Source organism: Salmo trutta, chromosome 5, assembly GCF_901001165.1.
Source record: "Salmo trutta chromosome 5, fSalTru1.1, whole genome shotgun sequence".
In the NCBI taxonomy this organism is placed as follows: Eukaryota; Metazoa; Chordata; class Actinopteri; order Salmoniformes; family Salmonidae; genus Salmo; species Salmo trutta.
In genome coordinates, this window is record NC_042961.1 from 7,457,632 (window position 1) to 7,470,009 (window position 12,378).

The 12,378-nt window shown below is 42.5% G+C and overlaps 1 protein-coding gene across 2 annotated transcripts; it reads left to right on the forward strand.

Moving 5' to 3' along the window:
* Positions 1-95: 95 nt before the first annotated feature.
* LOC115193586 (catechol O-methyltransferase domain-containing protein 1-like) lies at positions 96-9,530 on the forward strand. 2 transcript variants are annotated; one of them, XM_029752370.1, is made up of 7 exons: positions 96-165; positions 2,234-2,355; positions 4,399-4,504; positions 4,669-4,787; positions 6,966-7,020; positions 7,716-7,849; positions 9,231-9,530. In XM_029752370.1, the coding sequence occupies exons 1-7, from the start codon at positions 111-113 to the stop codon at positions 9,381-9,383; spliced, it is 744 nt and encodes a 247-aa protein (XP_029608230.1). In that variant the 5' UTR covers positions 96-110; the 3' UTR covers positions 9,384-9,530. The 2 variants fall into 2 exon arrangements, with proteins under 2 accessions (XP_029608230.1, XP_029608229.1); XM_029752369.1 differs by lacking the exons at positions 7,716-7,849; positions 9,231-9,530 and adding an exon at positions 7,107-7,628.
* Positions 9,531-12,378: the final 2,848 nt, after the last annotated feature.

Genomic DNA, 12,378 nt, shown 5'->3' on the forward strand with positions numbered 1-12,378 from the left:
TGGAGGCCAGTGGACTTTCCCATCCACTCTGTATAAATTGTAGACCCACATTCCCTCAATACAGTCTCTTTGGTGTTCACTCTATATAGCTGAATAGACACACTTCCAAAATGGCTTCAGATATCAAGATGTATTTCTGCATTCGGCTTGTTCTTGCACTAACAGTTAAATATCACGCTGTAGAATGATGTGGTCCATACCAAACTGATATTATAATTGATTGCTTAGAAGTACAGTAAACTATTGTTTTACAGCTGCCACAAATAATCTATGATATGCAATGTGGATATGAGACACAATAATGATTTAATATGTTGGTAGTAGGATAGCTTGTCATGTTGGAATCATATTTTAAAGTAACTGTCCAATTAAAATCTAATTTTTAAAGCTCATATTAACGTGCTCAAATAATGTTGTTGACTCATAAAACCACTCAGTAAAACCCTATTTCAAACTAGTTTTTGAAACGGACTGTTTAAAAAAAATGCTTGTGATTTTCTTGTTATGGGACCTCACATTCTTCGGCCGAGACAGCCCCATCTGTCATTTGTTAAAGACCCAATTATGCAAATGACCAAAAGCTTGTTTTTTTCCATGAGAGACAAAGAGACTAGGGGAGACTTAGGCTCAGGGGCCTCATTTATAAACTGTGCTTACATACAAAATATAACCAAAAATATGCGCGTACCAGTTTTCACACAAAACGGTTTCACACTCACCAGGTTACTAGCACATAGACCTAGAACAAGTACTGTATACTATTTGTCCCAAATCTCGTTTAATTGCACCCACTTCATAGTAGTAAATAAACAAGCTATTTTGCTCTAAACCATCTGATCCAGAGCTCAGATCCAGAGCACAGTTTATTAACAGTGGCACAGATGGTTGTAGGTTACTTCAGAAGCTTACGTCTGAATACTCTAATTTCACATTTATCAAGTAGACAATATTGCATTTATAAACATAATACATATTTTCAGAACCATTGCAGAATAAATTCTTAAACTACTTGGGCCATGATGGGTTCATATTCCCGAAGTAGCCACAGACTACAAACACATAACATGCACATCTCTCATTTAACTGGGCCTATTAGATATGCTATTAATTCAAGTATTTTGCTCTATGCACCAGAAAGGAAGCTGGTTTATAACATACAGTAGAATTTAACAGGTGAACAGACATATGACATTTTGCATTGAAGTGTGTAAGTTATGGCCATCACTGTGAGTAGACAATGTTCTAGAATTCGCTCAGTGCAGCAGTGTAGGTTGGAGAAAAAGTAAACGCAAAACAATCGGTCCTATTGAATTTAAATGGTCTGTTTACAGGTCCACAGCTATTTGCATTTGTTGTTGTCTTTCATAAACTTTTTTTCTGTCAGATAGCCACGGCCTACAGCAAATGCCACTGCAAAGGTTTAACATTCTGCCGTCACCTTCAAAGACATTTGATCAAGTTTGCTATTGCTATTTCCTTTAGAAAAATGCCTTGGCCTAGTTCCAAATTATACAGGAAATAAGGGCGTTATTGTCACAATAAAAGGTGAACGATGGGCATTTTCAGGCAGGGGTTAAATGCTTTTTGATACGCACACAGTTTCAGGACGGGCCTGATTAGTAAACAGGAAACATACATATGTATGCCATGCACCAAGTTTAGTGTGCAATTTACGCAATAGTTATAAATGAGGCCCCAGGATTGCAACAACTATCTCGCCAGTCACTTTTTCAAATGATGTGGTTAATAAGAGTTGGCTGTTAAGACGCACTTAGCTAGCACGCTAGCAATCGCGGCAAACGTAGATAGATTGCTAGCCAACAAGAAAGAGTGGAAAAACAGAGCCTCCACACAACGTGGTTTACAAACTGCAAAGGCAAGTCTGGATGCTGGACATCAGGGGCAGCCAGAGCAGCTTGTCCCCACATGGAACTATGAGTTGGTCAGCTGTTTTTGACCAGTAAACCCACACCATTCTGTTTTTTCCTTACAGGCCAAACAAGAACACAGACTCGGGGAATATCCAGTTTTTTAACATCCTCAAGCACTGGAATTTCTTATCCTGATGTTGACAGTAAAGAATTCTTTACAAAGGTTAACTTGCTAAATTCTGAACCCGCTGTAATCAATATTTGCTGTGGTTGCGAACATGGCTTTGGGGCTGACAATCAAAATAATGTTTAGATGGGTTACCATGCAAAACTAAATTTGTAACTGATGTTTTTTTGGTCAGGCACAGGAATAGGATCTGCCCTGCCAGGTAAGAGCCACAGTGGAGGGAAGAACGACCCAGTGCTGAAGTATGTCGTGAACAACTCACTGAGAGAACATCCTGTCATGACCAAACTCAGACTGGTAAGACTGGACTGGGTTAGAGCCAGGGTTAGGGTTGAGGTTGAGGCTAGTGTTAGGGTTGAACTGGGATGAGGACATGAAACTAGAGTTAGGGTTGGACTGGTAAGGCTGGACTGGGTTAGAGCCAGGGTTAGGGTTGAGGTTGAGGCTAGTGTTAGGGTTGAACTGGGATGAGGACATGAAACTAGGGTTAGGGTTGGACTGGTAAGACTGGACTGGGTTAGAGCCAGGGTTAGGGTTGAGGTTGAGACTAGTGTTAGGGTTGAACTGGGATGAGGACATGAAACTAGGGTTGGGGTTGGACTGGTAAGACTGGACTGGGTTAGAGCCAGGGTTAGGGTTGAGGTTGAGGCTAGTGTTAGGGTTGAACTGGGATGAGGACATGAAACTAGGGTTGGGGTTGGACTGGTAAGACTGGGCTGGGTTAGAGCCAGGGTTAGGGTTGAGGTTGAGACTAGTGTTAGGGTTGAACTGGGATGAGGACATGAAACTAGGGTTAGGGTTGGACTGGTAAGACTGGACTGGGTTAGAGCCAGGGTTAGGGTTGAGGTTGAGGCTAGTGTTAGGGTTGAACTGGGATGAGGACATGAAACTAGAGTTAGGGTTGGACTGGTAAGACTGGACTGGGTTAGAGCCAGGGTTAGGGTTGAGGTTGAGGCTAGTGTTAGGGTTGAACTGGGATGAGGACATGAAACTAGGGTTGGGGTTGGACTGGTAAGACTGGGGAGAACCAGGGTGTTTATGAGATGAAAAGCAGGAATGTACTATACATACAAACCAGATAGATACAGAGAGATACTGGTTTTCTACATTATCATGAAAGTTAAATAGGCTACTATAACCACTAGAGGTCAGCACAGTACTATACAAACACTGTGCTGAGAAGCTGCAGTCAGCAACACGGCGTAATTACATTGTTTGATTAGATTATGTCATAAAAAAGTCATGTTTTAGTCTTTTTGTCGATGTGGTAAGAAAAATGCCCCTCTCCCCAGAGGTGTGATTACTAGCTCTGAGGGTTTAGAGCTTGAGGTAGTCACCTCATACAAGTACTTGGGAGTATGGCTAAATGTCCTTCTCTCAGCACAAATCAAAGCTGCAGGCTAAAGTTAAATCGAGACTTTGTTTCCTCTATCGTAATCGCTCCTCTTTCACCCCAGCTGCCAAACTAACCCTGATTCAGATGACCATCCTACCCATGCTAGATTATGGAGATGTCATTTCTAGATCGGCAGGTAAGGGTGCTCTCGCTAGATGTTCTTTACCATTCGGCCATCAGATGTGCCACCAATGCTCTTTATAGGACACATCACTGCACTCTATACTCCTCTGTAAACTGGTCATCTCTGTATACCCGTCGCAAGACCCACTGGTTGATGCTTATTTATAAAACCCTATTAGGCCTCACTCCCCTCTATCTGAGATATCTACTGCAGCCCTCATCCACCACATACAACACCCGTTCTGCCAGCCACATTCTGTTAAAGGTCCCCAAAGCACACAAATCCCTGGGTCGCTCGTCTTTCAGTTCGCTGCAGCTAGCGACTGGAACGAGCTGCAACAAACACTCAAACTAGACAGTTTTATCTCAATCTCTTCATTCAAAGACTCCATCATGGACACTCTTACTGACAGTTGTGGATGCTTTGCGTGATGTATTGTTGTCTTTACCTTCTTGCCCTTTGTGCTGTTGTCTGTGCCCAATAATGTTTGTACCATGTTTTGTGCTACTACCATGTTGTGTTGCTACCATGTTGTTGTCATGATGTGTTGCTACTATGCTGTGTTGTCATGTGTTGCTGCCTTCCTATGTTGTTGTCTTAGGTCTCTCTGTATGCAGTGTTGTGTTGTCTCTCTTGTCGTGATGTGTGTTTTGTCCTATATTAAAAAAAATAAAAAAATAATAAAACATTAATCCCAGCCCCCGTCTCCGCAGGAGGCCTTTTGCCTTTTGATAGGCCGTCATTGAATTTGTTCTTAACTGATTTACCTAGTTAAATAAAGGTTAAATAAAATAAAAATTCTCCTTCCTTCATGTTGCAGAAAACCCTTGAGGACCCATGGAGCATCATGCTGGTTGCTAGTGAACAAGCACAACTGATGGCAAATCTGGCCAAACTGATCCATGCCAGCAAAACCATTGAAATTGGTATGTAATGATAAAACAAGCTTAATACTGAAAACATTTAATGTTACTATATTATTTGGAATATATTTCATTGTGCCAATCTTTTCAATATTCACTAATTCTGAATTAACTTCCCTCATTCTAATATCAGAAGAGACTAATGTTAATATTTTCCTTCTCTCCAGGGATGTACACGGGGTACAACACCCTGAACATGGCGTTGGTTGTACCAGAGAAGGGTCAAGTGGTAGCATGTGAAATAGACGACGAATACGTGAACATTGCTAAACCTTTCTTTAAAGAGGTCAGATCAAATCATATTCCAAGTTTGTATTTCCATTTTACAATTAATTAAATTTTCATCAGAAATCCCACACAGCTGTGAGTAGCTAGGCCTACTTTTAGAGTATATATTTTTTCTGCTAGTCATTCAGCTAGTTTACTTACTGACTTTATTGTCCCCATGTTGAAATTTTGTTGCAGTGTCATGTACACATTGAAAGTGGCGTTTAAATACAAAACAAAATTGACAATACAACTTTCATGACAATTATATACCAATAAAAAATATAAGAAATTATAATAAATTAAGAAATAAAACATTTAAAACAAAAGACTAGCCTGCTGGCCTTGCGGAGTCGATAGGAACATTAGCCCGAGCTATTTAGGAGGGATATCACACCTGGCACAAATGATTGTCTAGTTGTGTTTTTCCTGCTGAGGGGTGCCCTATACCTGCGCCCAGAGGGGAGTAGTTCAAAGTCCAGGTACAGGGGTGGCTTGGGTCTAAAATGATTTTGTGACCCTTACGGAGGGCCCTGACCTTAAAGATCTCATCCAGGCCTGTCTGTTTGACTCCAAGTACCTTGCTTGCTGTGGTGATAATCCTTCTCAGCATATTTCTCTGACTGACAGTGGCATTGCCAAACCAACAAACAATACAAAAAGTTAAAATACTCTCAATGAAAGATTTGTAAAACAGAGTCAATATAGTACAGTCTACATTAAAATATCCCAGCTTTTTGAGAAAGTACAGTCTCTGTTGGCTCTTTTTGTAGATCAGGTCTGTACATTTACTCCACTGAAGCTTATTGTCCAAGAGGACACCCAGATATTTGTTTTCCTCTACAATTTCTATATTCTGACCTCTGATAGATGTTGCAGAGTTAAGTGTTGTACACTTCCTGAAGTCTATGCACATCTCTTTGGTCTTGTTGGTATTGAGGACCAAGTGTGATTCCTCACACCACTCTACAAAGTCATCTAGGACCGGGCCATGATGTTCCTCGTCATCATGCAACAGGCTGATCAAGGCAGTGTCAACAGCGAACTTAACGAGGTGTCTGTCAGTATGGGAACTAGTGCAACTATTAATGTACAAGATGTACAGGAGTGGGGACAAAACACATCCGTGAGGTGAGCCTGTGTTGGTATTGCGTACATCTGACACGTGGTGACCTATTGTGACTTGCTGTGAGCATTGGCTCAGGAAGTCCAACAGCCACAAAACCAGCCCCCCATCTAAGGAGAAGTCCCAAATGAGTCTCTGTGCCAAAATGTAAGGCTGGATTGTGTTGAAGGCAGAAGAAAAGTCAACAAACAGAACCCTGACATGGGATTTGGAACCCTCTAGATGTCTATAGACCATGTTAAGGAGGGTAAGAATGGCATCATCAACTCCTCTGCTAGACTGATAGGCAAACTGAAATGGGTCGAGAAGCTTCTGGGTGACACTGAGAATATGACTTTTCACAATTTTCTCAAGTCATTTCATTACTAAGGATGTCAAGGCAACAGGGCTGTAAGCATTCAGCACAGAGGGATTAGATGCTTTAGGAATTGGTATAATTATTGAGTTTTTCCACAATACTGGCACATGTTGCTGGTCGAGTGAGGATTGGAAAATGTCTGTAAAAACACCAGCCAATTGTTCAGCACAGTGCTTTAACACATGTCCACTTATTTTGTCTGGGCCTGGGCCTGGGCTTTTCAATGCGTTACATCCCCAACTTGCTCCATCATTCCTCTAGACAGGATTTAGATCTGTTTGTCCAGTATTCAACCCCAATACAACATCTAAACCCATTCAACTCATTGGAATTCAGAAACATCGATTGTCTCCCCAAAAGCTTCAATACAGCATATTCAGTATCTAACATCTGTCAGTCAGACTTCACAAAGTGCTGTGGGTGGAGTAGTGAGGCCGTCTGCTCAGAAGAAAGTGTCTACGAAAGGTGCAAAGCCTAGCAGCAGAGAATCCCTACAATGAACTTAATGCCCCCTCCAAACCCCAACAGTAGAAGTACACAACGCAGGTCAACCATTGTGACAGAAAATGGTTGCTATTGTCTGCTTCAAACCATCTAAACTCGAAATCAAGTCAAAATGTAATTTAAAGCACATTGAAACATCTCAATGGACTTAACAGTACAGAAGCCTAGACAATGAAAGACATGTAACTAACTACCTTTCTCTTTTCTAGGCCGGAGTCGAGGATAAAATTAATGTCCGTCTTCAAATGTGTATAAAAACACTTGGTAGGTGACTGACTTTAAAGAACCCAAACACGATTCCGTTGTGAAACGGGTCAATCCTTTTCAACGTGATCTTTTGTTTGTCCTAGATGAGTTGATAGCTGCTGGGGAAGCTGGAACCTATGACTTTGTGTTCATCGATGCGGATAAACGGAACTATGACAGATATTATGAGAAGTCTCTTGAGCTTGTGAGACAAGGGGGCTTCATTGCCATTGATTATCTGATTACCCTTCCCTAACCTGTCCAATACCAGTCCACCTAATTACCCTTCCTTGATCTGTCTACACCTGTCCACCTAATTACCCTTCATTGACCTGTCTATCACCTGTCTATCTAATTACCATTCCTTGACCTGTTTATCACCTGTCTATCTCATTACAATTCCTTGACCTGTCTTTCTGACCTTCTGACCACAGAACACCTCACCTGTATCTCTGATCCCCCCCACCTTCTCCCCCCAGGTACTCTGGAGTGGTAAAGTGGTGGACCCTGCTCCTGATGACCTGACCTCCCAGGCTCTGGACAAGCTCAACAAGAAACTCCACACAGACCAGAGGATCGATCTGAGCATGCTCACTGTGGGCGACGGACTCACCCTGGCCATCAAACGCTAACGACTGATTTTAAAGAACCCAAACACGATTCCGTTGTGAAACGGGTCAATCCTTTTCAACGTGATCTTTTGTTTGTCCTAGATGAGTTGATAGCTGCTGGGGAAGCTGGAACCTATGACTTTGTGTTCATCGATGCGGATAAACGGAACTATGACAGATATTATGAGAAGTCTCTTGAGCTTGTGAGACAAGGGGGCATCATTGCCATCGATAATGTGAGTAGCCTATGCCCAAAATTGTATTCCTACAAGCGAGTCGTGATTTTGAAAACGATTTGAATAATGCCAGCATGCAATCGATTTGATCTAATAAGCTAACTGAGGTAAAGATGCATGAAAATATAGGCCTACATATAAAACACAGAGAAATATTTTGTATTTATTTTTTATTTTCAACTTTATTTAACCAGGTAGGCTAGTTGAGAACAAGTTCTCATTTGCAACTGCGACCTGGCCAAGAAAAAGCAAAGAAGTTTGACACATACAACAACACAGAGTTACACATGGAATAAACAAACATACAGTCAAGAATACAGTAGAAAAATCTATATACAGCATGTGCAAATTAGGTAGGATAAGAGAGGTAAGGCAATAAATAGGCCATGGTGGCAAAGTAATTACAATATAGCAATTAAACACTGGAATGGTAGGATGTACCGAAGATGAATGTGCAAGTAGAGATACTGGGGTGCAAAGGAGCAAGATAAATAAATACAGTATGGGGATGAGGTAGATTGGATGGGCTAATTACAGATGAGCTATGTACAGGTGCAGTGATCTGTGAGCTGCTCTGACAGCTGGTGCTTAAAGCTAGTGAGGGAGGTAAGAGTCTCCAGCTTCAGAGATTTTTGCAGTTCGTTCCAGTCATTGACAGCAGAGAACTGGAAGGATAGGCGGCCAAAGGAGGAATTGGCTTTGGGGGTGACCAGTGAGATATACCTGCTGGAGCACGTGCTACGAGTGGGTGCTGCTATGGTGACCAGTGAGCTGAGACAAGGCGGGGACTTTACCTAGCAGAGGCTTGTAGATGACCAGTGGGTTTGGAGACGAGTATGAAGCGATGGGCAGCCAACGAGAGTGTACAGGTCACAGTGGTGGGTAATATATGGGGCTTTGGTGACAAAACGGATGGCACTGTGATAAACTGCATCAAATTTGTTGAGTAGAGTGTTGGAGGCTATTTTGTAGATGACATCGCCGAAGTCGAGGATTGGTAGGATGGTCAGTTTTACGAGGGTATGTTTGGCTGCATGAGTGAAGGATGCTTTGTTGCGAAATAGGAAGCCGATTCTAGATTGGAGATGCTTAATGTGAGTCTGGAAGGAGAGTTTACATTCTAGCCAGACACCTAGGTATTTGTAGTTATCCACATATTCTAAGTCAGAACCGTCCAGAGTAGTGAGTCTGGACGGGCGATCAGGTGCAGGCAGTGATCGGTTGAAGAGTATGCATTTACTTTTACTTGCATTTAAGAACAGTTGGAGGCCATAGAAGAAGAGTTGTATGGCATTGAAGCTTGTCTGGAGGTTAGTTAACACAGTGTCCTCACCTCACACACCTCACCTGTATCTCTGATCCCCCCACCTTCTCCCCCCAGGTACTCTGGAGTGGTAAATGGGTGGACCCTGCTCCTGATGACCTGACCTCCCAGACTCTGGACAAGCTCAACAAGAAACTCCACATGGACCAGAGGATCGATCTGAGCATGCTCACTGTGGGCGACGGACTCACCCTGGCCATCAAACGCTAACGATAACCCATGCTAACTCATACTAACCCGTGATGACTCATGCTTAACGCATGCTTACTCCAAACCCACTGTGATTTATTGGGGATTTATTTGAGATGTAGTAAACATGAAGGGCTGGAATAAATAGATGCTATTTTCAACAAGTACTGTACGTGTACGAGTGAGATTCAGATTCTACTTGAAATTCGAAAGCATGTCAGCCTCTGTCTCAGTAAGAGCTAAATCACTACCTTTGACTCCCAGAGATTTATTTTTTCAGGGTGGGACTAAAATCATTTATGTTAGATTTCAATTGAGTACAGGCTTAACTGAATGACAACAGAATACCATATGGTAGTTTTGGGGTAGGCCTCGTCTCAGAGGAATGCTCCACAGAACCAGATGCTGATAACATATTGCCCTATGCTGGACAGCTGGCATCGAAACCCTCCAGCTGGGAGAATGCTCATTGGCGGAAGTTAATAGGTGAAGGACATTCCACCCGCTTGCTAATGGTAAAGAGGAAGAGAGACGTGAGGCTATCCTGATGAGTTGTCAATAAAAACACTAACATACAGATTCATGCTATGCTGACTAGTGAGATAGGAAGCAAGCAATGTGAATTATAGAGTTTACAAGGTGTATGAAATGACGATCCATTCGGACCAGCCTTACTGACTAAACTTTCCTAACTACATTTCAAGTAGAGCAGTGGTCACCAACCGGTCGATCTCCAAGGCATTCCTAGTCGATCACCAAACAATTCTGTAAAAAACCCAAGGATAAAGCCTTTGGTTCTTTATTTTTCTATGTTTTTGTTGCTGTTGGGGTTAGGTGCACTTGGTTCAGCAGCCCTAGCACCAGGAAGGCAAAGTGATCACATTTTTAACCATTTCATGTGTCTGAAGGTACAACTCCACCTACCCGGCAGGCCCAGAGAGCAAATCAGTAACGCCTATATACCTACCGGTAGCCAATCATATAGCTCAGATCACTGTCTGCACAGTTTCCTCGAACCATAGACTGTGTAAACAATAGAGTTGTGTTGGTAAAATCACTGGTTATAGAGCAAACAACACTATTATCACAACAGAAATGAAAGCCATATTACTACCTATGTGTTGTGATAATTGCGTTGTTTGCACTATAACCTGTTAGTTCATAAGCCTTGAGACCGTGATATTTAGGGCTAAGGCCAAGACAATAGGAAGACACAGTGGCAGAATCAATTCAACCCCACTGTTTTTTCATCACAAAACCGGAGAGCAAGCTCTGTCCGGTGAAGTCCACAAAGCATATTGCATGTAACAAACAGTTAGTTACATGACCTACAGCATGGTCAAGCAAGTCAATGTTTCTGACATTTTCGGACTACTAAACAACTATAGATAGAACCAACGAGAGTGATCACAAGAAAACAGTTGCTGCCTCCACTGTTCCAGCACCATTTCTTTTTTTTCTTAGCTTTTTTTTTACCCCTTTTTTCTCCCCAATTTCGTGGTTTCCAATTGGTAGTAGTTACTGTCTTGTCTCATTGCTGCAACTCCCGTACGGACTCGGGAGAGGCGACGGTCGAGAGCCATGCGTCCTCCGAAACACAACCCAAACATGCCGCACTGCTTCTTGACACAATGCACATCCAACCCGGAAGCCAGCCGCACCAATGTGTCGGAGGAAACACCGTACACCGAGCTGGTCAGCATGCACTGCACCCGGCCCGCCACAGGAGTCGCTAGTGCGCGATGAGACAAGGATATCCCTGCCGGCCAAACCCGGACGACGCTGGGTCAATTGGTTCCAGCACCACTTCACAATCACATTGCTTAGTCTAATACAGTGACAACTAAAATATACCAAAAATGATTTAGTCCAATCAATGTAAGCTAAATATGATGTGGCTGTCCCTGGTTCTGATTTCTCTGTGTGTGTGTGTGTGTGTGTGTGTGTGTGTGTGTGTGTGTGTGTGTGTGTGTGTGTGTGTGTGTGTGTGTGTGTGTGTGTGTGTGTGTGTGTGTGTGTGTGTGTGTGTGTGTGTGTGTGTGTGTGTGCGTTCGCGTGCGTGCGTAACGTTCGTGCAAGTTGAAAAAACATGTTGACTCAATCTACTTGTAGAGAAACGTCAATGACATCCTCTCATGTTGACAAAACGGACTATGACTCTGTCATACAGTTCACACTTGTATTTTTTGTTGTCCTAGGCTACCTGGCTAAAAATCTAGCTACAGTATAGCACAACAATGTACGAATTTATGGTTAGATCAGAATCACCGTTATAATCATTGACCAGTATTAGAATTAAGTAAAACCAGAAGTCCAAACCCCTATCTCAATCCGTGGCTAATTTAGGAAAGGGTACATTTTAGCTAGCTAGCCACAACAACAAGTTGTTTTGTCAAAGATGTATTGCTCTCGATGTGATGTGATAGGAGTGAAGCCAAATCCAAACTGGCTTCCCTTGACACTTTTTCTTGGTACGCCAGGACCATTCACAGTTGAGCTCACACACCTCAATGCCACAGATGTCTCAAGTTTTTTGGGAGCGTGCAATTGGCATGCTGACTGCAGGAATGTCCACCAGAGCTGTTGCCAGATAATTGAATGTTAATTTATTTACCCTAAGCTGCCTCCAACAACCGCAGACCACTGTAACGTGCGTCGTATAAAGGGGACCAAGGCGCGGCGTGTTGAGTGCTCATGATTATTCTTTTAATGAAAACTAAACACTTTTAGAAAGAAACTAAAACGACAGCAAAACAGTTCCGTCAGGCAGCAGACAACAAAACGGAAAACAACTACCCACAAACACAATAGAAAAAAACCCAACTTAAAAATGATCTCCAATTAGAGGCAACGAGGACCAGCTGCCTCCAATTGGAGATCAACCCCAAAAAAACAACATAGAAACAGAAAAACTAGAACTTAAATATAGAAATAGAAAACATAGAAAACCACCCAAAACACCCCCTGTCACGCCCTGACCTACTCTACTATAGAAAATGACATCTAACAGGGGTCA

Bases quoted from the DNA above. Each gene is read 5' to 3' on its own strand.
- LOC115193586 (XM_029752370.1), top strand. From the start codon at position 111: ATGGCTTCAGATATCAAGATGTATTTCTGCATTCGGCTTGTTCTTGCA. The intron at 2,356-4,398 runs GTAAGACTGGAC...TTCATGTTGCAG, and splicing joins TCATGACCAAACTCAGACTG to AAAACCCTTGAGGACCCATG. The intron at 7,021-7,715 runs GTAGGTGACTGA...TGTTTGTCCTAG, and splicing joins AATGTGTATAAAAACACTTG to ATGAGTTGATAGCTGCTGGG.